At 42.2% G+C, this 26,688-nt stretch overlaps 1 protein-coding gene across 3 annotated transcripts in view; it reads right to left on the bottom strand.

Annotated features, from left to right (window-relative positions):
• GRHL2 (grainyhead like transcription factor 2) overlaps nucleotides 1-26,688 on the bottom strand; it is a 170,802-nt gene that overhangs the window by 67,075 nt on the left and 77,039 nt on the right. For all 3 annotated transcript variants that reach the window (XM_039233823.1, XM_039233824.1, XM_039233825.1), the window contains exons 6-7: nucleotides 24,620-24,776; nucleotides 19,958-20,069 (exon numbers count right to left, since the gene is read on the bottom strand). In XM_039233823.1, coding sequence (XP_039089754.1) covers nucleotides 19,958-20,069; nucleotides 24,620-24,776 — 269 coding nt within the window. The remainder of the gene's footprint in view (nucleotides 1-19,957; nucleotides 20,070-24,619; nucleotides 24,777-26,688) is intronic.

Genomic DNA, 26,688 nt, shown 5'->3' with positions numbered 1-26,688 from the left:
ATTCAAGAGTCTCTCATGGTTTGCCTCTCTCCCTTTCCCCCACCATTTCTCCCCTTCTTCTCCCCCATGGTCCTCAGTTAAGTTCCTCCTAATCCTCCTATACGTGCAAACATATGATATTTGTCCTTCTCTGCCTGACTTATTTCACTAAGCATAACACCCTCAAGGTCCATCCATGTTGCTACACATGGCCAGATTTCATGTTTCTCATTGTATGGCAACAGTTTCTTGTTCTACCCTTTGCTCATTTTTCTCTTAGGGTATTCAAATTTTCTTATCAATTTTAAAGTAAGTATTTAAAGCTAGAGAAAAACAGAAAGCAAAGGGAAACAATTGTCATGTCCTACAAATTTAGAATAAGGCTTTATGGCTTTAATTGGGATGATTTTAAATGCAAACCTGTGCTTTTAGCAGACCAGCCAATCTCTTAAAATTTTGAAGGGGGAAGTAGCTGCTAAATTTAAAGAAAGTGAGTTCCTTAATTCTTCATAACTATTTGTTTTAAAAGACAACCTTGCAATTTTGTTTTGAAGTGCTTGATAAGCATTTTTTAACAGCTTGAGGTGAAATTTTATTTAAAAATTTTTTTTAATGTTTATTATCTTAGAGAGAGACAGAGCACAAGTGGGGTGGAGCAGAGAGAGAATGGGAGACAGAGAATCCGAAGCAGGCTCTGAGCTGTCAGCGCAAAGCCCAATGCGGGGCTTGAACCCACAAACTGTGAGATCATGACCTGAGCCAAAGTCGGACACTTAACCGACTGAGCCACCCAGGTGCCCCAAGGTGAATTTTAACATTTAATAACCAAATGTCATATTTAGAAATGTAGACAAAACAAAGCTGTTTGGTCAAACACTTTGACCAAGGTTCTTAAATACAAATGCAATACAAATCCAATGCTCTCTGCATCCCCTAATCATGCATAGGGCCTCTGTCAGTTTCTATCATATTCACTTCATCAACAAATAAACATATTGAACAAATATGTATTGTGTGTCCACTATGTACCAGGCAGTGTCCTCACGCTGGGGATACAGCAAGAAACACGATTAGGTCCCTGATCATGTGGCTTTTATAGTCCAGGAGGAGAAAACATAAATAAGTAGACAAATAAATGAACAACACAACTACGTTTAATATGCTTTTTTATGCCAATAACAAAATCCCAAAACACTGGTAAGGCTACTTTTTACTGAGTGGTTACCTTACCTTGTTTATTTCCTTCATACCATGTGCCAATATTTTATTTATCTGTTTACTTATTTATTATCAGCATTTCCTATTAGCTATTTGTTCTATGAGACCAAGGAACTTCTCTTAAATGCTGCTATTTTTTCAGTGCTTAACATCATACAGATAAGACATACTCCATAAATCTGCTGAATAATGGGGCAAGTGAATGAATGAATGAATGAATGTATACACAAGTATTCTAAATCAAATACATAACCTGAGACTGATCTCACACCTTCTTGTTTAACCTTATGCAATGTAAGAAAGGTCTGTTCATCTTTAATCTCTAGCCATTCCTACAGATGGTAAAATAGCTCTGCTATCATTCGGGACTACGCAAGTTTTCTAAAACTAAACAGCTTACGCACATCGATGTTGGCTTGTCCACATGCTTTTTTGGTCCAATGAAGATAGTGCTAATAGCTATATCTCCCATTTCTGAAAACTGTGTTACTGTTGTTTGCTTAAGGGTTTATGACTCATAGTATAGTAACAGGAACTCAGCAACCTGTTACTAAGCCTTCCTTATTTCCTCACAAAAGCTTCTTAAACCCAAATTTTGCAGATGTTGATAGTTGCCATTAGTAAAAGGTACTGTAAATGAGCTGGCAAATAGGCTTAGTTTCCTGCCATAACAAATTACCACAAGGTTGGTAGTTTAAAACAACAGAAATTCATTCTCTGGAGGCCAGACTTCCCAAACAAGGTGTTGGCAGGGTTCATTCCTTCTGGAGACTCTGACGGTTGATAGGTCTCATGTCTTTCTCCTCGCTTGTGGTGGTGGCTGGTAATCCTTATTGTGCCTTGACTTATAGACTCATCCTTCTCATCTCTGCCTCTGTCTTCACATGGTGTTCTCGTCAGTGTCTCTGTGTCTGTTCCCCTCTTCTCTTCCCTTCTAAGGACTTGTCATTGGATTTAGGGCTCACCCTAATCCAGGATGACCTCATCTTGAGAACCTCAACTGAATGACGTCTGTAAAAATTCTTGTTCCCAAATAAAGTCCTATTTATTTAAAGGTTCTCGGAGTTAGGACACGGACAGAGCATTATTTGAGGTCACCATTCAACCTCTTGCACCTGGGATTCACTTCTATGACTAGACGTCAGGTGATTTGAGCACCTGTTCTTGCACAATAGCCACCAGAGCTGAAAAGTAATCAACCCACTCAAAAAAAAAATTATAAAGCACTTAATTTTGAACATATTGCATTTTGAGTGTATGTTTTTCCCCCCTAAAAGAAGATAAGGCAACATAAAAACTACATGTTTTGTACCCTGGGTTGTAAATAACTATAGAATACTAACTAACATCTAAAAAGAATGAGGATATAATAGGAAAATGGCTTAGATGCTTCCAAAAATCAGCACGTTTGAACAAAATTATAATTGGCTGAAACAGATTTCTAAAAAAAAAGTATGCTAATTTAATCTGAATTTTAAAGGTAGTTCTTACTTTTTTTTCAAGTAGGCTTCATGCCCAGCATGGAGCCCAACGTGGGGCTTGAACTCATGTCCCTAAGAACAAGACCTGAGCTGAGATCAAGAGCTTAACTGAATGAGCCACCCTGGTGGCCCTAAAGTAGTTCTAATTAATATCAATAACTTATACACAAAAGAATGACCCTAAAGTACACAACTAATCTGAAGCATAAAAAAGAATGAAACCACGGAAGAAATGGGAGTCTATCTAATGAAATAAGATAAGAGTGAAGTTCATCTCATTGTTAATGTCATGTTGCTAGTGAGAGTCAAACTTTCCAGGATCCTCTCTCAGGCTGTATATGTCCTTAAAATGTCAGAGTAAAGCGTATAGAAATGCACAGCCATACACATTCTCTAGGGCCTGTAGGATGCTCCCCAAAGATGTAGAGTGAATATTCCTGGTTTCCCAAAGCTTAAAGGCTTTGTGTGGGTGTTCTATAGCAGTGCTTCGCAAATGTCGGGGAGCACCACAATTGCCTGCAGTGCTGTGGGAAAATGTAGATGTCCAGGCCCACCCCCAGAGATTATGATTCACTAGGTCTGGGATGTGACAAAGACTGTACCTTTCTAATAAGCTCCCATCAGATGGGGCTGAGGCTGCTGGTTTGGGGTCTACCCTGTGGGCAGCACTGTTCTGTGGCAAACTGAAATGATTGACTCCTTTGGGTGCACCTGATTCAGTCCACATATAGTCTTAGAAAAAGTGACATCTGTCACTGAGGTCCTTTATCAACTATCGATGAGACCCATGTGACAATGATTCCCCCTTGAGTGGATAAAAACCACACATATAGGAGAACAAAGCAATTACCTACATGATGAGACCTGAGTAGCACTTGCTCCAAGATGCCTGCCTGCTCTCATGCCTGGAATCCTACCCTGAAACATCCATCCCTTTGGGTAAGGATATTGTCATCTCATGACATTAAAATGCAAATACTCTTGGGATAACAATAACCACCATACACCAAGAGCTTACTGAGTGCCAAGCATGTGCCAAGTCTTTTACCAACACGAGCTCATTTAATCCTCACAACTGCTCTGTGAGGTAGGTATTAGCATCATCCTCCTACAGAGAAGTTAAGTGGCTCATAGATCACATGGCTGGTAAGAGGCCAACCTATGATGTGAATCTGGGTCTGTCTGTTGCTAAGGGCCATACTATTAATCACTGCCTACATTAATCTTGCAAATTAAACAATAAGTTGTCACCAGATATTAATACTTTATAGGGAAAAATCACAGCACATCCTACATGGCAACTAGCTGGTTGAGAAGCACTTGGGGAAGTTCCATGAGGCAGAGACTGGACACTTTGGGACCACTGTAAATTCCTCAACAAAGCAGGGCAGGATTGAGTGCTGGAGTGGAGAGGAAGCAAAGAAGGCATATCCCGAAGGCACCATGAAGATGGAAAGAAAAGTTCAGCAGTTAGCACCTCTGAGTAAACAAGAGGTTTGAGGAGAAAGATGGCCAACTACAGTGTTTTGGCGAAGGACCTTCTGAGCATGGGCGGATGAGCTGTGCTTTTCATCTATATTTCTGGCAAGTTACATTCTGCGGAGAAATGATGGGATTCAATTCTATTTTAATTGTTGTGAAAAGCATGATGGTGAATCCTTTTTGCTGTCTTATTCTTTTATGTTTTGCATATCATCGGCAGTCTGTTAATCGGTTTTTAGACTCAGACTTTTGTAGGCTGAGTTTTCTTCAAACTGTATATGTAAGCATGATTCTGGAATGCCGTGAAAGTTACTGTTAATTCCCTCACTTTAATTAAGTTTCACGTGCTTGGTAAATTATAACTATCCTTTTTAATTAGTTTTTGTATATATTGTTGGAGATGAAAAGGAATGGTATAATTAATATAAAAATTGTTTCTCTTCCGAAAGGTGTGGATTCTGTCTGGGCTAGTGAAATAATGAGCCCTGGAATGCTGAAGATGGCTGAGGGCACTATTGCCAATTCAGTGTGCATACCCTGCAGCCTAAGAAGAGGTTGTTTGTTTAAAAAAAAAAAAAAAAGCCAAAGACTTGGAGCGCCTGGGTGGCTCAGTCACTTGAGCGTCTAACTCTTGATTTTGGCTGTGATCAGGATCTCACGGTTGTGAGACTGAGCCCTGCGTCAATCTGGGTGTGGAGACTGTTTAAAATTCTCTCTCTCCCTCCCTCTACCACTCATGCTCTGTCTCTCTCTTAAAAAAAAAAAAAAGAAAGAAAGAAAAAAGAAAAAGACAGACTATAGGAGGAGCCAATTTATGAGGCAGTGTCCAAAACACAGGAAGAAAGGACATTGGGGTGGAGACACACAGACCCAAATTTAATTTCTGTCCTCTTCTCAACAAGCCCTGTGACTGAGTGAGTTATGGAACCTCTCTGAACGTGTATTGTCTTATCTACAAAAGGGAGACAATCTCTAAGAAGACCCTTCAGTGGGTGAGAGGAACAACACTGGCCCCTAGGGTATCCCCTCCACCCGTCCTCAAACATCTGCTTCCCTCTGTCTAGAAGACCGCATAGAACCAGCTCAAATTCCGGAAACATTTGAGGGTCATTCTAGAAGTATTCACTCTGACTTAAAATAGGTAGAGTAAATAAACCCTAGTCCAAGCAGGTTTTGAGATTTTTTTTTGTTTTTCAAAATCAAAGCAGCTTCTTAAAGCCTGAATGACTCATAAGAACATAAATGAGTTCATTATATCCATTATCATATTTTTCCCTAGTCGGAGGGAACTTGGATTTCCTCAAGTGTGTTGACACTTGAGCTGGTTTTTAGAGGCTCTAAATGTATTTCCATCATTTGGTCCTGGCCCGAGTAAATAATAGGATCAGCCACCAGTTTTGAGAGCCAGTGTGCTCTAAATATACATACTTACCAAACATTACCTCATACAGTTCTGACTAGTAGCTTTTTAAAATTATCCTTACCATGTAGAAAAGGAAACTGGCAAAAATGTTAAGTACCTCCTCTCCCAGACAATCACTTAGTTTTTAAGCGGCCAATCTGGGACTGGAACCTAAGAAATTCTGTTTACATACAAAACCAGAGTCCTCTGATTTCTGTGACGCACGACCTTTCAAATGAGCACCTTTCCATACATAACCTAGAAACAATAATGGCTGAAATTATAAAGACATAATTTGTGACTTATACGATGTGACCAATATAAAGTGACTTTGTATTAAAGCTGGATATAAACATTTTTCCTGTTTACTCTTCATGGTTGATTATGTGTTCACACACATCATTTAAGAGGGAATCTATTTTGGAATTCTCCTTTTTTTTGGAATTCTCTCCTAACATTTTATTTGTGTTTGATTCATCTTTCTGTTTCTAGCAGAGGAATTTATTAGCCAATGTTCTAGCTTTCAACTGCAGTGATAATAAACTTACAATAAGAAGAGCATTTTGCACGGTAACCTATGACTGTGTTCCATGTAGGCTAGTGCTTTGTATTCTGATTTCAGTTTTTCAAAGGATTCTGGCTTTGATCTGTAAACTTGATTTCAAACTGAGACTAAGCCATATCCTTGTATAGGCACAAAAACACATATGCTTATACAGTACCTACTTAGGCACCAAGGCTTCTAGCTCTGAATTTAAATAAACTCGGATGGGCTTAAAATTAAGCTCTTCTTATTAGTCTATGTTATTCAGTGAGATTTAGATTCAGTCAATTTTTTCATCTAACTATTTTGTCTCTTGAAAAACAGTGCCTGGTACTTTCTGACAGCTTGATGAGTGAATGAAGACATGTATAGTGCTTTGGCAAATAATTCATTCTTGGATACTGCCTGAACTACTCATGTTTACCTTTAGTTTTCCATTCTTCGTCTTGTTACTTAATTTACTAACACTCTTAGGGATAGGTGTGGGGACCAGAAGTTATAGGCACACAGGATTAGATGGTACTACCCACAGGGGCCAATCTGCTGTAGTCATCTCAGACCTACAAATGGGGCTCCCTCCCTCCAGCACAACAGCCCCCAACATTTTCCCACCCTAAAGGATACTTCCAGACACTGTTAACGTCCCAGTTAAACCAACTCTGATTTATAAAAGAGAACTGAACGCTTTCTCAGATCATGGTGCTTTATCATTAGTAAGAGACTTGAGAAATTGCCATTCCATGAGAAGACATTCCAGTCTCTCTCAAAGACTCATTCTAGTGCCTAGTAGCCTTCAATGTCAGAAATAAGCTTCAAACACATACAGTTAATTGTACTTTTGAGTTGCAGATCGAAAACATTCAAACAACAGAAACAACCTTTTGGTAACTGGTGATACAGGACACAGACACATTCCAAGAACTATAACTCCTCACATGGATTATCTTTTGCTAAATTTGAACCACAAACCCAAATCCTACAGCTGCTCAAGTTCCACTAAGATTAACCTCTTTTTAAAAAAAAATTTAATTCCAGTGTAGTTAACATACAGTGTTGTATTAGTTTCAAGTGTACCATATGGTGACTCAACAGTTCCATATATTACTGAGTGCTCAGCAAGATAAGTGTGCTCTTAACTTCCTTCACCTATTTCACCCATCCTCCACCCACCACTCCTCTGGGAATCAGCTGTTTGTACTCTATAGTTAAGAGTCTGGTTTTTGATTTGTAACTTTTCTTTCCTCTGGTTGTTTTGTTTCTTAAATTCCAGTGAATTTGATTTGAGTGAAATCATATGGTATTTGTCTTTCTCTCACTGGTTTATTTTGCTCTAGATCCATCCATGTTGCTGCAAATGGCAAGATTTCAATTTTTTATGGCTGAGTAATATTCTATTGCATATATATGCATGTGCGTGTGTGTGTGTGTGTGTTTGCACGCGCGCCACATCTTCTTTATTCATGCATCTATCAATGGACAATTGAGCTGCTTCCATAATTTGGCTATTGTAAATAATGCTGCCATACATGGAAGTGCATATATCCTTTTGAATTAGTGTTCTTGTATATTTTAGGTAAATACCCGATAGTGCGATTACTGGATCATAGTGTAGTTCCATTTGTAATTTTCTGACAAGCCTCCCTTCTGCTTTCCACAATGGCTGCACCAGTTTGCATTCCCACCAATAGTGCACAACTGTTCCTTTCCCTCCACATCCACTTTTAACCCCCTTTTAACCTGCCCCATCACACATACCAAATTAATTAACAGACATAGGAAGGTGAGTCTGTTATGTGTGCGATGGGTGCAGGGTGGGAGGACCCCACTAGCTATTTTAGTTTGTTACATGAATGACTTCTGCATTAACTGCTACCTGAATGACTCATGTTGCCATGCCTGTTTATTTACTTTCTACCAATTATTAGAGGATTTAGATAACATTTCAAAATTGAAATTCTAGTTCTCTTAAATATATTTAGTCAAGTGGCACCCGAGTGGCTTAATCAGTGGAATGTCCAACTCTTCATTTCAGCTCAGGTCATGATCTCACGGTTTGTGAGATCAAGCCCCGCATCGGGCTCTGCACTGAATGTGGAGCCTATTTAAGATTCTCTCTCTCCTTTCTCTCTGCCCCTGCCCACCTGTCTATAAAAGAAAAATATATAATTTATTTTCCCTAAGATAAACCTATCCTCAAAGGAGGGAAGCTGTTGCTTCTGTTACTACTCTCCCTTGTGATGCTGACCACAGCATCCGGGGAATGTTGTTACGAGTTCAATAAGATCAGTAGCCACCTAAGAAAATCTGCATAGCTGCACTAAGCTGGTTTCCCTATCTGTGAAATGCAGATAATAGCAGCCCCTACCTCACAAGATCATGCTCACTCACTTCAATACTTGTCTTTTCAAAAGCAGAAAAACTAGTGGTGGCTCTGCATTCCTGGGAGCCTGTTCAAAGACTCTTCTTCTGATTAGCTTTCCCTTATTTGGGTTTCTACAACCTCAAAGCGCTTAACTTAATTGTGGAAAAACTTTCTCTTGGCAAGTTTTAGGTTGTGTAAACAAAGAAGGAAAACTTTAGATTTGCCTAATTTCGCACCTGGGGGTAGTGCAGAGACGTACGTTTGTTTCTGCTGCACCGTGCGGCAAGAGAGAGGCTCCTAGTACATGTTGAAGGATAGCAGACAATGGCAGTTCTGTAGTTTTGTTCCGTAAATAGATGAGCCTCACGAAACTATCAGAGTGTATGTCCACGTAGTTTTTGTAACTTTTAAGCCAATCAAATAATACTAAAAAATGTGAGACTATCAGGTTACCTGGAGTCTCATTAAAAACATCTATGAAGAAAAGAAATAAGCCTCAAACAAAAAACATGAAATCAAATAAAAGTGCAGATTACGTGTCTGAGATGAAAGCATGGTCTTCTGTAGCTAAAGATACAGAAAAGGTCCCATCAAGCAGAGGAAAGACAGTATAGTGCCCAGTAAATGTGGGGGCAGGGGGTGTAAAATGGGAAATAAAGCTTTTTGCCGTATTAAGTACAGAGGGTCTATTAAGATTCTGAGAGGTCTCTAAGCCTCCATGCCATGCTTTAATCCTCTCTGAAGCATTCCTTCTGGCCAACCACTCAGGGCTTTTAAATGATCAGCAGTAAGGAAACCCTTTGCAGGGAAAGGTTTGGTCAACGATAATATCCTAGACCCAGGTAAACACACTTCCCAGGAGCAGTAAAGAAAAATGATCAAGGGCCACATTCATTATAATTCTTAACTCCCAAATCTAGCTAGTTTTTTTTTTTCATGAAAGTCTGCATTGAAACAATTTCCCATGTGTTTGCTTCCACTAAACAGTAGTCATTTCTAGTTAAGTTACAAATGAGTCATTTCCCTTGGTTTATTAGTATATGTATTCTATTTTTATGTTAGCAGTTAGTCTTAGTCATTAAACTAGTTTCATTGAAATGACTACAGTATAACTGATTAATATTTAAAATATAAATAATTAAAATCCCAAATGCACATATACCCTTGTGACATCCTGAAGAATACTACCAAAAAGTATCCTTTCAACATGGAAGAGGAGAAAGTACAACCCCAGCATGATTTTCCGGGTAACTAGACACGGGCCTGCTTACCATAACTGTTATTACCCAAACACAAAACCATACATAGCAGTCTGTTCATCAGCTAGTCAACACTGGTTTAGCATCTATTCTATGCCAGGCTCTGTACCAGGTGCAGGGCATAGGAAGGTTAAAAAAATTCCCTCTCCACTCAAGAAGCTCGGCACCTAGTGGGAGGGACAGAATGTATACTGACGAACCAAGTGAAACAGTGCTATTGACTAGATAGAAACTGAAACTCATAGAGGGAGCAGCTGACTCTGACTGGAAAGATTAGGAAGATCCCACCCAAGTGGGGACAGAGGAACGAGGTCGTAAGAGGTAAAATGTCTGCCAGGTCAAGGAGGGAGGGAGAGACACTCTAGGCAAGGAGCGCCCCAGAGAGGAACAAAGGAGAAGTTTGAAGTAACTAGGAAAACTAGTGAGGGGCAGAAAAGGACCTGTAGATTTGGCACTAAGATTTCTTTTTAATAGGGGCACCTGGGTGGCTCAGTTGGTTAGGCATCCAACTTCAGCTCAGGTCATGATCTCATGGTTCATGGGTTTGAGCCCTACATTGCACACCATACTGCTAGCGTGGAGCCTGCTTGGGATTCTCTCTCTCTCTCTCTCCCTCTCTCTCTCAACCCCTCCCCCCCCTCAAAATAAGTGAATAAGCTTAAAAAAAGATTTGTTTAATAAAAGGTTGTACTGGATGGAGAGACACTAGTAGTGTAGGATGTGGGCTAGTGAACACCATTTTTAAAGAAACATGGTGTGGAAGGAAAGAGAAAGTTCCAGCAATAGTTTCAAAGGGAGTCTCCAAGAATCAGGGCGTGGACATACGTGCAGTTTATGAACTCTGGCTCCGTTCTGGACCCTTTGCTGGGGGGAGGTGGGAGGAACCGCTAGGTCATACTGAGTACACATGCTGAGAAGGAAGTGACTCTCCCCAGAGCCGTTGTCCCCAAAAGAATGAGTTTCTAGGACTCATACTGAGACATGCAATGCAATAAATGAAAACCCACAGTGGCTCAATGATTACTGAAAATCAATATGTTCTGCCTGAATAAAGTTTAAAGAGTACTTGCATTCTATAATGTTTTCATGTTTATTTATCTTTGAGAGACAGAGAGAGAGAGAGAGAGACGGAAAGAGAGTACAAGCTGGGAAGAGGCACAGAGAGAGGGAGAGAGAGAGAAGGCAGGCTCTGTGCTATCAGCATAGAGTCTGACGCGGGGCTGGAACCCACAAACCGTGAGATCATGACCTGAGCCGAAACCAAAAGTCAGATGCTTAACAGACTGAACCACCCAGCCGCCCCTTATAATGATTTACAATATACAACCTTCATGGCCTACTACACTTTTATCACAGAAATGTTTTTAACCAAAGTTGATGGTGAAAAGGAATTTTCAGTAACTGTGGCTGTAGCACTTCCCTAAAAGCAGAGGGTGACTCACATGTGTAAGCTTGTGTTTGAATGTCTTCAGTCTGCAACTCAAAAGTACAATTGTATATATTTGAAGCTTATTTCTGACATTGATGGCTGCTAGACACAAGAATGAGTCTTTGAGAGAGACTAGAATGTCTTCTCATGGAATGGCAATTCTCACGTCTCTTATTAATGATAAGGTACCATGATCTGAGAAAGAGTTCTATTCTCTTTTATAAACCAGAGGTGGACGTTAAGTGTCTGGAAGTATCCTCTAGGTGGGAAAATGTTTGGGGCTGTTGTGTTAGAGGGAGCCACCCTGGCACCCCATGGGCAGTATCTTCTAATCAAACAAAAGAGATGACTTTTTGGTAACTGCTGTAAGACACAGACACATTCCAAGAACTATAACCCCTCACATGGATTTTCTTTCACTAAATTTGAACCACAAACCCAATTCCTACAGCTGCTCAAGTTCCACTAAGATTAACCTTCATTTAAAAAAAATATTAAGGGGCGCCTGGGTGGCTCAGTCGGTTAAGCGTCCGACTTCAGCTCAGGTCATGATCTCACCGTTCGTGGGTTTGAGCCCCACATCAGGCTCTGTGCTGACAGCTCAGAGCCTGGAGCCTGTCTTCAGATTAGGTGTCTCCCTCTCTCTCTTACCCTCCCCTGCTCATGCTGTCTCTTTCTCTCTCTCTCAAAAATAAATGAAACATTTAAAAAATTTTAATTCCAGGGTAGTTAACTACAGTGTTAATTAGTTTCAAGTGTACAATACGGTGATGCAACAGTTCCATATATTACTAGTGCTAAACAAGATAAGTGTGCTCTTTTTTTTTTTAATGTTTTATTTATTTTTGAGAGAGAGATAGAGACAGCGTGAACAGGGGGGGGGTCAGAGACAGAGGGAGACACAGAATCTGAAGCAGGCTCCAGGCTCTGAGCTGTCAGCACAGAGCCCGACACGGGCTTCAAACCCACGAACCGTGAGATCATGACCTGAGCCAAAGTCAGACGCTCAACCGACTGAGCCACTCAGGCGCCCCAAGATAAGTGTGCTCTTAATCTTGTACACCTATTTCACCCATCCTCCACCTACCACCCCTCTGGGAACCAGCTGTTTGTTCTCTACAGTTAGTTAAGACTCTGTTGTTTGGTTTGTCACTTTTCTTTCCTCTGTTTTGTTTCTTAAATTCCACATTTGAGTGAAATCATATGGTATTGGTCTTTCCTCTAGAAAACTCCAAGAAAAAAAACACACATTAATTTTAATCACAATTCCTATCTGAGATGAATATGATACCAGACTGAAGAGAGCTCTGAAGCCTGCACAGAACAGCTAAGCAGAGTAATTCACCACGGTCAGCAAAATTCTGTGTTGGAGAGTCTTCTGAAAGGCTTTTCTTCAGCCCACAAAGAAACTTCAGGAAATGTGTCCATCTCATTGGGATTAAGGTTTCAAGAAAAGCTTTACCTTGACATAAAAGGGGCATTTAAAAACTGGTGCTAAAAAAAGAGATTTGCATGAGGGCACGGATGAAAATCCCAGAATCACACGCTAATAATCACAGGTAAACTACAACTGCCTGCTGCTATTTGCCTGGGAGAACTACAGAATTCACTTTAACAATGTAACAGACACATCTGGACACAGGGAAAGATGACTGTGAATAGAAATTGAAAACAGAGAGGGAATGAAGGACAAATTGTTGATTTCACAATTAGCCACAAATTTATATCAATAATGGTTTGCTGGTTGTGACGGTAAAGTAATGAGGCGTATTGAGAGGTGCTTGTGAAGTCAGTGTCGTTGTACCTCAGTGTCATTGTCATTACAACCCACGCCACCCACAAACATCTGCCTTGTAAGGTGGTAAAATAGTTCTTAATTCTGTCCGGTAGAGAGAAACCATATGTGAATGTGCCTCAACTGATCTGTTGTAACTTCTGGCTCTCATTCTGTAAAGTTAATTTCAGCTGTGGAACCTCCTCTGACTCTTCTTCCCTCCATGAAAGGGAAGAAGAGGAGTATGTGCCTTCCCCAGAAAGTGGTCTTGGAATTATCCATGGTTCAAATAAGCCTGATATGTAGTCCAGTTCACTTTGTCATTTGTGGTTCATGTAAAATATTTTTAAGTGGCTCACAGTGTGCAAAACTAGATGACTCCACTGTGCAATGAGTCCTGGGAAACTTCAAGCTACGTGCAGACGGGGCCTCAAAATCATCACACTCCTGGACACACCGCACACGGACAGCCTGCACTTCCTGGCTGTGAAGCAACTCTCAACACCCCTCCCTTGGAGCAGGGCACCCATTTAGTTAGCAAAGCCACACTTTTGTTTCTGTGATCTTTCCTTTTCCTCTATCCCCACAGCCAGTCATCATGGAGGTTCTATCGGGTCTAGACTCTGTCTCTTGTTCCTGGGATAACTTTGCACCTCCCCTTCACAATTCACTCCTCTGGGGGGGGCACGCCACCATTCCCCTGGCTATCACTGAGACCAGTGAGACCACTGCTGGTCTCCCCTCACTTCACTCCATCCACGATGCTGCCCTGGAATTAACTCTCTGTACAGATATCATCCCACGACAATGCTGCTAAAAACCCCCAATGGTTATCCAAAGCCACTGAGTTCAAGGACTGCAACTCGTTAAAGAGAAATGCCATGTCATCACATTATACTATTTGTTTGTTACTTCTGCACCTTCCCCTCCCCTCCATCACTCCTTATGGGCAACCTGGGAAAACTGAGGTACAATCGAAATACAGCCACTTGGATGAATGACAATATGTAGGTATAATTTTATTGTTCCTCTCTTCCATATTCTTGAATCTCTAAAATCCACTCTGTTCAATAATAGAAAAACTAAAAACAAGGTATGCATGCTACAGCTCAATATAAAAAGAGTACAAACACACACACACACACACACACACACACACACTTGAATATCTCCCCAACAAAACTGCGCAACGAGACTTTATGAAGTCAAGACAGCGTTAAAGCAACAGAGAGGGAAACACTCTGAGCTTCGTTGCCCTCAGCATCTGCTGCGATGATGCCCCTTTGCAAAGCTCTTGGGATAGCATTTCTCCAACATTCCCCCTGCAGGCCAAGGTTGCCACTGGGATGCAGGCGACAAGAGTCAATGGCCTTCTAACGCCTGCAGCCTTCCAGGGCCTGGACCCCCACGCACTCTATCAGGCTGGATCCCCCTCAATAGGAGGCCTGGAGTTTCAGCCTGTACCACATGCAAACCGCTTGCCCAGGCCTCCCTTCGAGCTTGAGGCCAGCAAACCCATCAATGTTTCACATCCCTGTTGCCCGAAGATTCCCCTCCTTTCCCCAACTCCCAAACCCTCCTCATTTCCTCAGCCCCATTTCCTCAGGACCTCCTTCCTTCACCTTACTGTCTGTATTAAGTCCAACAAGGAACACTCTTACTAGTATGTATGACTGTTTCCAGCCCTCCCATCTTTGCTAACTATTTTAGCAGACTTTATAAAATAATTTTCCAATCCCATTTTGGTTCTTCTGCCTGGATTCTTGTGTATTCGTGTGCTATTTCCTTGGCTTGCCACACACTCCCCTACCCTGTTGACCCCATATGTCCTCATCGTCCTCCCTGAGGGGTCTCAGAAACACCTCCTCCAGGAAGTGCTTCTCCAAATGCCACTCACTGTGTGACATCTTAGCCATTCATCTTCTTGAGAGCAGTTTGAGAACAGGGGCTCTGTCCTAATTACCCGTGAATGGCTAGTTCCTAACAAAGGGTGTGGCATGTTTGTTGAATGCATATGCAATAACGATGCCTTTCTGCAAGCCGGTGGGAACTAACATGGGACCGGCACTAACTCATATCACAAAGGGATGTTCACAATCAGAGATAAACAAACAACAGAAAACAATCCAAGCGCTGCTTCCATACAGGAGATCTCAGGTCTAACTGGCACAGAAAAGCTCCTTGGGCTGCAGAATGTAAACTCATTTATGACCTGGAATAATTGTTATTCAACGAGCTCACAAGAAAGAACTTGTGAGGCTTGGAGGACTCTGCTCATGTGCTTTGGAAAGGAGCAAGAGCCACTTGGGGTAAAGTCTGTGTGTTTGTTTTACTTTTATCAAGTAAGAACTAATTGCTGATGTTTCCTTCCCCTCACCCCGCACAAGATCGTTTATGGCCTAATATACAAGAACCACATATCTGAACTGGCCTTCAGAAATGTCAGAATTAGCAGCAGCCAAAAAGTCCCACTTCCAAACATTCTCAACGTCCGGAGAGGAAGGTTTAGAGAGGGCATCAGCAAGGTCAGGTAATGGATGTCTGCAGTCAATCTACAAGTAATCGGGGCCTGGTGGGGCCAAGAACTACCTAGGTGTTGAGATACAAAGACGATATACAGCAGAGCGAGGACAGAGAGTAGTTAAAAAAAAAAAAAAAAAACAAGAGGTGCAAACTTAAGCATTCTTGAGTTTCCACCTCACCTACACCACTTATCAGGTACATGACCTTGGGCAAAATTCTTAGCCATTCACTACATCAGTTTTTAGAGTTGTTTGGGGGACTGAAGGACAAAATGTTTCTATATGAAAGATCCTGGTACACAGAAGACACAGAACACATGGAAGATATAATTCAGACACAGTTCAGTCCTTCCAGAGGCCTGCCTTCTGTCAGTGTAATAAGAGTTTTATCCACACATTTCTTTATTTATTCGTTCATTCACTCACTCATTCATTCATTTATTGAGGACTCACTATGTCTCCGGCCCTGTGCTGAAACGGACGAGTGTCTGACCTCAGGGGCTTTACCTTCTAGTAGAAGTGGGACACAATAAGAAACAGAAACATAGGGGCGCCTGGGTGGCTCAGTCGGTTAAGCGTCCGACTTCGGCTCAGGTCATGATCTCACAGTTCGTGGGTTCGGGCCCTGCATCGGGCTCTGTGCTGACAGCTAGCTCAGAGCCTGGAGCCTGTTTTGGATTCTGTGTCTCCCTCTCTCTGACCCTCCCTTGCTCACACTGTCTCTCTCTCAGAAATAAATAAAACTTTAAGAATTAAAAAAAAAAAAGTATATACATAAATAGCATGATCAACACTGCAGTAAAATACAGGTAAAAGGGCTGGAGAGCGATGAAGGTATGCCGTTTAAGTAATGTGACAGAGAAGGTCCCTTTGATAAGGTGACAACAGGCAAAGACTTGCAAAAGTGTGGGAACAAACCATGTACCAGGCAAGTACCTGCCCAACAAGGGCCATGCCTGGTGTGATGCAGGTGCAGCTGCACTAGGGACCCCAATCAGGACACAGGGACCCTGGGAGCCAAGGCAGCATGTGCTTGGAGGAATAGCCTCATTCCCTGCACCCTGGGCCCTCAGGATCCCACTGTCCTTTGCACGGGCCCACAGGAAGGACTCCAACGGGGACACTGAGAGTCCTCTCCCCATCAGGTGACCAGCACTGAGGGGCTACTCAGAGAACCAGAAGTACAGGGGGAAGAGGAGCAGCCTCAAAGAGCCACCAACATTCTAATCCAAGTGAGATGAATGTGCGTCAGGAGGGATGTAGAAAGTCTGCCAGCCATCACTAAAGGGCACAAGAGACAAGAGAGAAATCCTTGTGCATGAGTGCCGAGGGGGTGAGGAGTGAGGAGATACAGAAGTGGGCTTTGCTTGGAGTGGAGGTAGAGAGGCAGAGAGCTGGAAGATGGCTCATTACCCCGAGAACCTCCAGAAAAATGAGATGAAAGACTATGGACGCCTCTACACACAAAATTGCATTTAAGGAGTTTGAGGTTCCCCTATGTCCACCCACAGACTCTGAAGACCACAGGGTATGAATCTCTGCTTTAGCCAAAGAGGCCTCATCTCAGTTTCGAACTCCAGCTTCAAGGTCACTACCCAGAGGGCCCCGTTGACCCTCCAGCTTTGTGGAGGTGAAACAAAGTAAAACATTTTTAAATGCTGGATTCTTCTTTTTCTTCTTTAGGCTACTAGAAGGTTCTCGACCCAAGCTGGTAAGTACATGGCATGTGCACTCTTCAGCCTCCCCTCACCCTCAGCAGGCATTGCTCACTCCCCTGGTGGTACCAAGGTGGACCGTTCACAACGTGCTCAGCACCACACTCCAGAGCTCCCACTGACAGTGGTGTACCACACACAGATATGATCAGCTCCCCCTTTACACTGGAGAGGGTGTTAACCATCCACTGGCAGAGGAGTGCATGGTTTGATTTTTTTTAATCTAGTAAAAGAAAGAATTATATAAGATTTTTTTGCATATTTCCTTATTTCCTCATCCGATGGGAGTAGCTGTGAGGTTGAGGTTGTGGTGAGAAAAATCCATTTGAAGCTAAGGGGCTGATTTGATACCCCTCAAGTTCAGGTTCAGAGCAAGGGGCCCAAGAAAGGCACGAAGCTTCTTAGTAAAAGTCATAAATCTAAAAGATAAATCATGTGTGTGCCCATGCGTGTGTAAAGGGAGGAAAGTCTGAAGGCAGGGCAAGAGCTGATAAGAGATAAGATCAGAAGTCCTCGGAGAGCCGAGACATCATCCTGGTCTAAGAAAAGTAAACCTTGCAACATTATCAAAGTTGAACCAGCAGGTAAACCAGTAAAATGCTTTTATTATTTGCCTTATTTGGACCTGGTCCATATTTCTATTTAATTGCTCCTCTCATTTTCTTGGGTAATAATTATAAGGCTAACTTTTCAAATAAACTAAAATTGTTCCTCTGTTCTATGTAGATGGGCTACAAAAGCAGGTTAAGGCAAGTATCTCCAAACCCCTTGTCCTACTCACTCAATCTTGGAGTTTCTGTCTAGGAGCTGGGTGAAGAGGACTGTCCCCTCCTAGCTCCTGCACGAATTATCTGAGAAGTCACTTGGAAAAGTGGGCCAGTGGGCCTCACTGGGCTCAGTTTCCTCATTTATTAAATTTATTATTATTATGTGTATGATTTATTATTAAGCATTTATAAATGCGTTTGACTAGCTAATAGGAGGCAGATGTGTGTGGATGTCCATGTGGCCATGCTGGCGTGCACTGGGGGGTGGGGGGGGGGGGGAAGGTCACCACTGTGTAGGCTAAACCAGCAAGTAGTTCCATATGTTCTATTGTGAGTCTCTAAGCCTAACCTAGTCACTAAGCTCTCTGCCACTGGCCATGGGACCTTAGCAAGGGTGAGATGGAAGGTCTAAAAAAATCCATCACTGCAGTGTGTAAGAAATCAAAGCAATGGCTCATTTATACCTTTCAATGGTTCAGTGATACCTTCTGGTACCCAACCTTCATTTTGCCTACACTCACCGTGACTGCATCCTCTTTTCTGCAAAATGCAAGAAGAAAGCCCCCAGATGAGAAATTACTTATTTCTTATAAAAGCAGCACATACAGCATTAAAATTACTTAGAAACACATATATTACTGTTTGTGTATTTAAGTAATCTCTAGAAACTTTAAGATCCAATCCCTGACTTCCCCGTCTTACAGTGTATCCCAGACGTCGATTCCTGCAAACTGCATTTGCCGGGATGTACCCAATGGCTTCAGGGTAAATGTGGCCCTTGGGAAGCACCGGTGGGAGACAACGTGACAGGGGAAGGCAGGGCATTCTGCCCCCTCCTCCCTCTTGGCATTCTTTAAAGAAGTGTGTCTGGCAGCGCCTCCTCTGTGGTTCTTCCTCCTCTTGCAATGGCGCTCCCTCCGTGGCATTGGCTCCGGCTGAGGCAGCCCTACTATGGTCCCAGCTCTTGCTGGGTACTTCCACCGACACCCACCACCTCCTCATTTGATCCTCCAGCCCTAGAGGGAACAGCGGCAGACTCCTGCTGTCGCTCATCTCTGGCACGCCTCCCAGTGTCTTCAGCCTTCCCAATGTGTGCAACAAATTCCCTCCATAGGACCATTTGGCATGGACTCTGCTTTCCTGGCTGAACCCTGAGTCCCACCCAGGGGACGACCCATCTCTAGAGAACAGACATCGCATTTAAGAATACACCAATTTCAGGGGCACCTGGGTGGCTCAGTCGGTTAAGTGTTTGACTCTTGATTTCGACTCAGGTCATGATCTCGCGGTTCATGAGATCAACCCCACATCGGGCTCTGGGCTAACAGTGCAGAGCCTGCTTAGGATTCTCTCTCTCTCCCTCCCTCTTTCTCGCTGTGCCCCCGCCCTGCTCTCTCTCTCTCTTTCTCAGAATAAATAAATAAACATTAAAATGAAAAAAGAATACACAAACTCCAGAAAATACACTTGGCAAATCTGTTCCTCCTTTACTGCTGGAAAAGCTCTCTCAAAGGTTTCATTTGCCAGACCCCACCTAGTACTATCAGCACCAGTCACATGTTGGAGCTGAAGGAACACTAGATGGAGAATTAGAGAACCAGAACTCACTTTCCAGCCGTGTGACCTTCCCAGGTACCTTATAGTCAAATGAGCCTGAGGTTATTCATGTCACAAAGGCACAACAGTTCATTTGGTCAGCCTGACTGGTCGTTAGGCCCAAATACAGGAGGGCACGGAAATATGTTTTAGAAACTGACATAGTCCTTGCAAATCCAAATGTATGACTATTAGTATATGAGGCACAGCTGACTTCCACAGAACACAAAATGCTTTGCACTCAGCTTCCCCTGGTTTTGATTTCTCAGCCTGATTTGCACCAAATGTACTAACAAAGGAAAAGAGCACAGACTCGTGCCTGGCATTTCTTCCTAAGAGCAACATGGGTCCCAGCCAGGCTCTCCTTGGCATCATGGCAACACGACGGTTTACCAAAGACCACACAGGGAGGTCAAGGTCAACTTACCAATGTCAAGGACCCTCTGCTTCGCCGTATGCTGCCGAGAGTGCCAGTATTTCCAGTATTTCAGCTGCTCATCTCGGTTTTTGTCTTCACTGAAGACCACCATTACCACGCTCTGCAGAGGGGAGAATCACGGTCTTACTTTCTGCTCAGTGACTCGGAGGCCTCAGCCCCCAGTTCTGGCTCTCCCACCCGAGGGAGCCTATAGGGGTGCCTCTATAGGGGTACTTTCCTCACTTCACGAAACCCGGACAAGCTCGGCTGTATGGGTCAGTTTGTTTAAAAATGGTCCTCCTTAAAAAGTGACTGGGAAACGAGAGCTGTACATACAAAAAAAAAGAACCCTGTCTCATTTTTACCATGAATCATAAACAAACAAATTAACCAATGAACAGCACATTTATTGTTTCGCCAAGTGAGTGGGGATACCAAAACAACTTTTTGGTACTGAAAACAAACACATTTTTGAAATTTTGTATTCGTAAACAGAATTTGGTGCCATTTATAATGAAGCAAGCATCTGTTTCTAGCCTAATTAAGTGCCTCAGGCGGGAATACTGGAGTAATGAGAGAAATACTAAGGTAATGAAAGAAATACTACAAGATGAGTTCAGAGTGATGAGCATGGATCTAAGCTACAGATATTTCACAGACCAAAGGATACGGGGTCAACTATTTAATTTATTTCAACACAATTTGGACGTATTTTCTTGGAAAACTAATTATATCTTGTAGAAATAAGAAGCCAAAACCCCCTTGAGTTCTAAATGATAGAAATCTTCATTTAACAAATGTACATCAATTCACTGCCACTTATAAGGTGAGACCTTTACCAACACAAACCAAAGCCCCCAAGTCCCTTTAACTACAGTATCAGAAATACTGGAGCTCTTCTCATTCCATAACCAAAATAATTCTTGGGCATTTTCCTACTATTGCAGAATATTTCATTGATTCTCATTCCTTAATAACTTCTCCCTTGTAGTATTTTGCACACTTGTAGTCATTTCATTAATTACTTATAACTATTCCGTCAATGGCCCATTGGCTTCAAAGTCAAAGAGGACAAGGACAGCGATCCTGGTGTCTGGCAAATAAGAGATACACAATACATGCTTGCGGCTCTACTGTCAACTCAGAATCGGGCTGATTCCAAAGTGTGTGTGAACATTGGTTACATGACAAAACAGATGTCTGTTAGGAAGACTAGTTCAGAAATATCCATATTATTAGGATTTGCAAGCAGCATGACCCTCAAAGGTGTGGAGAGCTGACAAGGGGCAGCACTGGCTATTCTAGTGGGACTAAGAGCCACAAGGCTTCATTCTTCTCTCTCCCACTTCCTGAATCTCTCTTCCACTTCCTGAAACTTTGCCATTCACAATAGTCCTCCATGGGGCGCCGGGGTGGCTCAGTCGGTTAAGCGTCCGACTTCAGCTCAGTTCATGATCTCACAGTTCGTGGGCTCAAGCCCTGCATCAGGCTCTGTGCTGAACGCTTGCTCAGAGCCTGGAGCCTGTTTCAGATTCTATGCCTCCCTCTCTCTCTGCCTCTCCCCTCCGCTCATGCTCTGTCTCACTCTGTCTCTCAAAAATAAATAAGTGTAAAAAAAAATTTACTATAGTCCTCCTTATTCATGGCTTTGGCTACCCACAATTGGTCACCCACAATCTAGAAGTAGAAGAGTGTCTAGTAGTGTAACGTTATGGTCACAATGCCCAGATCATTCATGTCACTTCATCTTATCATGGAGCTATTTTATCATCTCCCATCATCAGGAGAAGGGTGAGCACAGTACAGTGAGATATTTAGAGACAGAGATACTACATTCACATAATTTTTATGACAGTATATTGTCATAACTGTTCTATTTTAATATTAGTTATTGCTGTTAATATCTTACTGTACTAATTTATAAATTAAACTTTATCATAAGTATGCACATAGAGGAAAAACCACTGTATATATATGGCTCTGTACTATCCATGGTTTCAGGCATCCACCAAGTGGGGGGGGACCTACAATGTATCCTCTACACATAGGGGGCAAGGACTGCTGTATGTGTAAAAGTTCATTCACTGAGTGGTCTCCTTGTGTTTATTTCTTTCTGTTCCAAGATAAAAATAGCAGGTAATTTTCTTTTCTACCAAATGACTACATTAGCCTAAATAATGGCATATTCTTGGTCTGGAAATTTATTTCTTCAGTGATAAAGAGAAAGGTAGTTTGAAAATGCTATTACCAAGCACACATGCTTCAATTCAGAATGAAACACTGTTCTCCAAAATTAATGCTGGTGGGGGGCACCTGGGTGGCTCAGTCGGTTGAGTGTCCGACTTTGGCTCAGGTCATGATCTCGCGGTTCATGGGCTCAAGCCCCTCATTGGGTTCTGTGCTGGCAGCTCAGAGCCTGGAGCCTGTTTCAGATTCTGTGTCTCCCTCTCTCTCTGCCCCTCCCTTGCTATGCTCTGTCTCTCTGTCTCAAAAATAAAAATAAACTATAAAAAATAAAATAAAACAAACAAACAAAAAAAACCCCAAAATTAATGCTGGTGGGTTCCAAGTGCATCCCTCTTTTCCTCCAGATTGCTTGCTCTCCCAGAGCTGAGGAGTAAGAAAGATCCTTCTGAAAGGCACCATTCTAGCTCTCCAAGGGTATTAGACTGAAGTTCTTAAGAAAGCAGGGCTCTTCTTAGCCAAAATGAAACAGATGGAAATAAATTAAATGTTAAGTTATTTCCACCATTTCAATGAAGTAAAATTCTTGAAGAGTGTCTATACTCAACACTAAACAGTCATGGACTTAGAATGTGAACCATCCACAATCTTTTCAGGGTGATGGGTAATGGTATTGTTAAGAGGGTGTACATACGTACTGGTTATAGAGTTATACAATCTAAGAGAGTTATACACGTGCTGGTAATTTACAAGACTGTGTTTTAAAAAGCAAATGTATCCAGAGTCTTCTTACCAGGCATCCACATGTGGGGGTGTACGGTGTGAAGGTTAGCATATATACCCAGAGGTGGGTCCCAGGCTAAAATGCCTCTGGCTTTTGGCCCTCCATGTGACTCAATCTGATGTACCTTAGTGGCTAAGAGAATGAGCTCAGGAATCTGACTGCCTGGGATATGTCCTGGTTCCCTCACAGTTTAGCTGTGTAACCTTGGCCAGTTCCTAGTCTCTCTAAAAGGCCAAGTTTCCTCATCTGTAAGATTACAAAATAGTGCCTATATCATAGGGTTGTTGTTAATTTCAAGTGAATTGCTAGATTTATGGTACTTAACACAGTGCCTGGCACGTAGAAGATCCACCCAATAAATAGTAGTTGTGATATTCTGGCACTGGTTGTTATTATTATGGTACCCCTCTGCCATTGTTGTTGCTGTCACTAATAATATTATTTCCCTCCACCATTACAATGATTATGAGGAGGAGGAGGAAGCATCCCTCCACCACAGCCTTGACCACAGGGTAGGAACATAGCAAGCCCCCTTACAGGCACACGACACACCAGGCACCTTTCCACCTACAACGAGCTCAGCCTTGGATGGCACATTCGTTCCACATCTTCCTCTCACTCCCAGCTGCCCTGCCTCCTGCACCTCTGATCTGGGCCTGGGACAGGCCTGGAGGGAAGAAGAACTGCTGGAATGAGAAATGAGCAGCAATCCTTCCTTATCTTTCTCACTGAAACAAAGCCACAAAACCCAGATGACTCAGAGATTGCCACTGCAAGGATTTGACCTAAAGCTAGTAACAGACAAGCTCGAAAGCAGGTGCCCAAATACTCTTCTTTCTCTTCTACCTCATGGTAGAGATGCCACATGGGCGTCTGGGATGGGGGCAAACTCACTACGTTCTAGGCACAGCGTGGCATTCTTCCCAATGTACTAAAGAGCTTAGGAGCCGGGAGCTATGGATAAAGTAAGATGGGATGGGCACTATGCACACAGCATGTAAAATAAATCATTTTACAATAGGGCAGGAAAGTCCTTCAACCTCTTTTCAGACAGCTCTGGTATGATTTTCAGAGAGCTCTTCTACTGAAAAGGATTACCAGTTTCCTCCCTTCTTGGCAGTGGCGTGAATGCCAGAAACTGGTAGGCTTCCGGCACAGCTCCATTTCCCACAAACAGAACTAATACTCGTGAATGTGAAATCTCCAAGTCACTCCTGGCAGGGATCGTATCATGCCTCACTTTACTCCTAAGTAAGCACTGGGCTGCAGAAGGGCTTTGTAAGCAAGTTGCAAAGGGACCAGGGACACACAATAAATTGCAGCCTCCCTTAAAGAAGACAGACGCGGCTCTTTCTTTGTCCACAAATCAGGTCTGACTTACAGCTGCTTGCTTGAAAAATTAAGATCAATTGATTGAACACAAGAACAACAACTAAGTAGCATAAAGGTAATGAAGGAAGCTGGGAAAATTCCTGGGATACAGTCAGAAAGCATGTCCCAACCATGTCCCTCCCTGGGGTTTATTGGTTACTGATTAAAATGATAAACTGTAAGCCAGTAAGTTCTCTCCTGCTCCAACTCTCTGACATTTGTTCTAGAATTATTTATTTTGGAATTTTGTCCACGCCCTTCCACAAGACTGTGAGGTAGTCATTCCCTTCATCTGACCCCTCTGTGCTTTGTTTGAGAAATGAGGTTCATACCCTAACTTTGCTGATTGGGTGTCGGAAGCATTTATTGTCTCCAGTCTCGCTGAGCGTTATGGCATAGAACTGTCCCTTGTTGAGGTAGGTCATGGGGCCCTCCCCCTGCTTCTGACGCAGAGATTTGGTGGCTTCCAGGGTGTACTGAAATGTGCCACTGTGAACAGAAAACAAACAATGGTCAGAGTCACTCACTTGGACACTTCTGCCTTCCTAATCAATTTCACATTGACAGCATTCTGTAGGAATATTAACCAATATTTACTCTATTTTAGAGACAAAACATAGCATATGGCAAAAGAGATGAGACCAGACCGAAGGTCACTGCTAATATAATGTATACAGCATTTCTAATAGTGGCTCATAAACCAGGTGGTTTAGAAGGGGAGAAAAGGCCATGAGGTGCCTGTCCAATTACATAAGGCTCTGCCAGGAGAATCTGTTAGGTCGTGGATGGCAATGCCTGAAGCTTAAGAATTGATAGAATTTGCCGCTTTTATCCCAGCAACAAGCCAAATGTGTGACAGCTTTTGTTTAATTCATACCTATACCCAGCCCTCTTTTTGTACAACCAAGATGCTGCAAAATAGCTATATCCCACTTGAAAACATTTCAAAATGTGAAAATCTAAATAAAACTCAAACATGCACTATTGAGAATCTAGTTCCATAACAGAAATTGGGATTTTTATTTTTGTTTTTTGTTTGTTTTTAAGACTGCAAAAGAACTCATGAAAGGGTGACTGCTATAAATCAGGAGTTTGCAAACAATGGTCCCTTGGCCGAATCTAGCTCACTGCCTATTATTGTAAATAAAGTTTTATTGGAACACGTCTATGTTTGTTCACTTATGTCTTGTCTATGGCTACTTTCACACTACAACAGCAGGGTTTAGTAGTTGTGACATATGGTGTACCAGATCTAAAATATTTACTAGCTAACCCATTGCAGAAAAAGTTTGCAGATCCCTGCTCTACATAATTTCCCTAATATCTTTAAAACATTATTTAATTTACAAAATAAAAACACCGGTTTTCCCAAATTTGAAGAATTTATCAATTATTTAAAGTAAACAACAGGCATGAACCACAATCTCTTTTGTGTAAGATGTCCATTCAGAAATATTTATTTTCTGTGGCGCCTGGGTGACTCAGTCGGTTGGGCATCTAACTTCGACTCAGGTCATGATCTCACAGTCTGTGAGTTCAAACCTTGTGTCAGGCTCTGTCCTGACAGCTCGGAGCCTAGAGACTGCTTCAGATTCTTTGTCTCTCTCTCTCTTTCTCTGCCCCCTCCCTGCTAATGTTCTATCTCTCTTGCTCTCAAAATTAAATAAAACATTAAAAAAAAAAAGAAATATTTATTTTCCTACATTGCTGGATGGCCCTTAGTGATAATCCAATAACCAAAGCTTTGTGTATTTTTTTAATGAGCAAACGCTTTTCACTGGGCCTATCTATTTTCTTAGCTCTTTAATTCCGTAGTCTTTGATGCAGGGGCGCCTGGGTGGCTCAGTCGGTTAAGCGTCCGACTTTGGCTCAGGTCATGATCTCACAGTTGGTGGGTTTGAGCCCCGCGTCAGGCTCTGTGCTGACAGCTAGCTCAGAGCCTGGAGCCAATTTTGGATTCTATGTCTCCCTCTCTCTGACCCTCCGCTGCTCACACTGTCTCTCTCTCTTTCTCTCTCTCTCTCAGAAATAAATAAAACATAAAAAAAAATTTTTTTTAAAGCTGGATGCAAAAAATGTCTCAAAGTTCACCTCTTAAAATGATCTACTTACAAGATGATGAAGGCTCCTACTTTCTATGTTAAACATTTCTGCAATGTCCAATTTTTTGTAACTTTTGCAAGGAGAAAGAAATTTGAAGGGCAGAACAATATTCCTCATTTCACGATAAAAACTTTACGCTTAAACTGATAAACTAAGCAAATTCCAGAATATGTGTCTTAGAATTAGGTAGGAAATAAATCATTCAAGACAGAACCAATTTCACTGTCATTTTGCTTAGAAAAAGCAATTTCAGTACAGCCACTGAATCATAAAATTTGAGACCTGGACAGGATATTAA

Source organism: Hyaena hyaena, unplaced genomic scaffold (genome assembly GCF_003009895.1).
Source record: "Hyaena hyaena isolate Hyena2069 unplaced genomic scaffold, ASM300989v1 scaffold_79, whole genome shotgun sequence".
Lineage (NCBI taxonomy): Eukaryota > Metazoa > Chordata > Mammalia > Carnivora > Hyaenidae > Hyaena > Hyaena hyaena.
The sequence above is the reverse complement of the archived record's forward strand: the minus strand, read 5'-3'. Positions and strand labels throughout refer to the sequence as shown.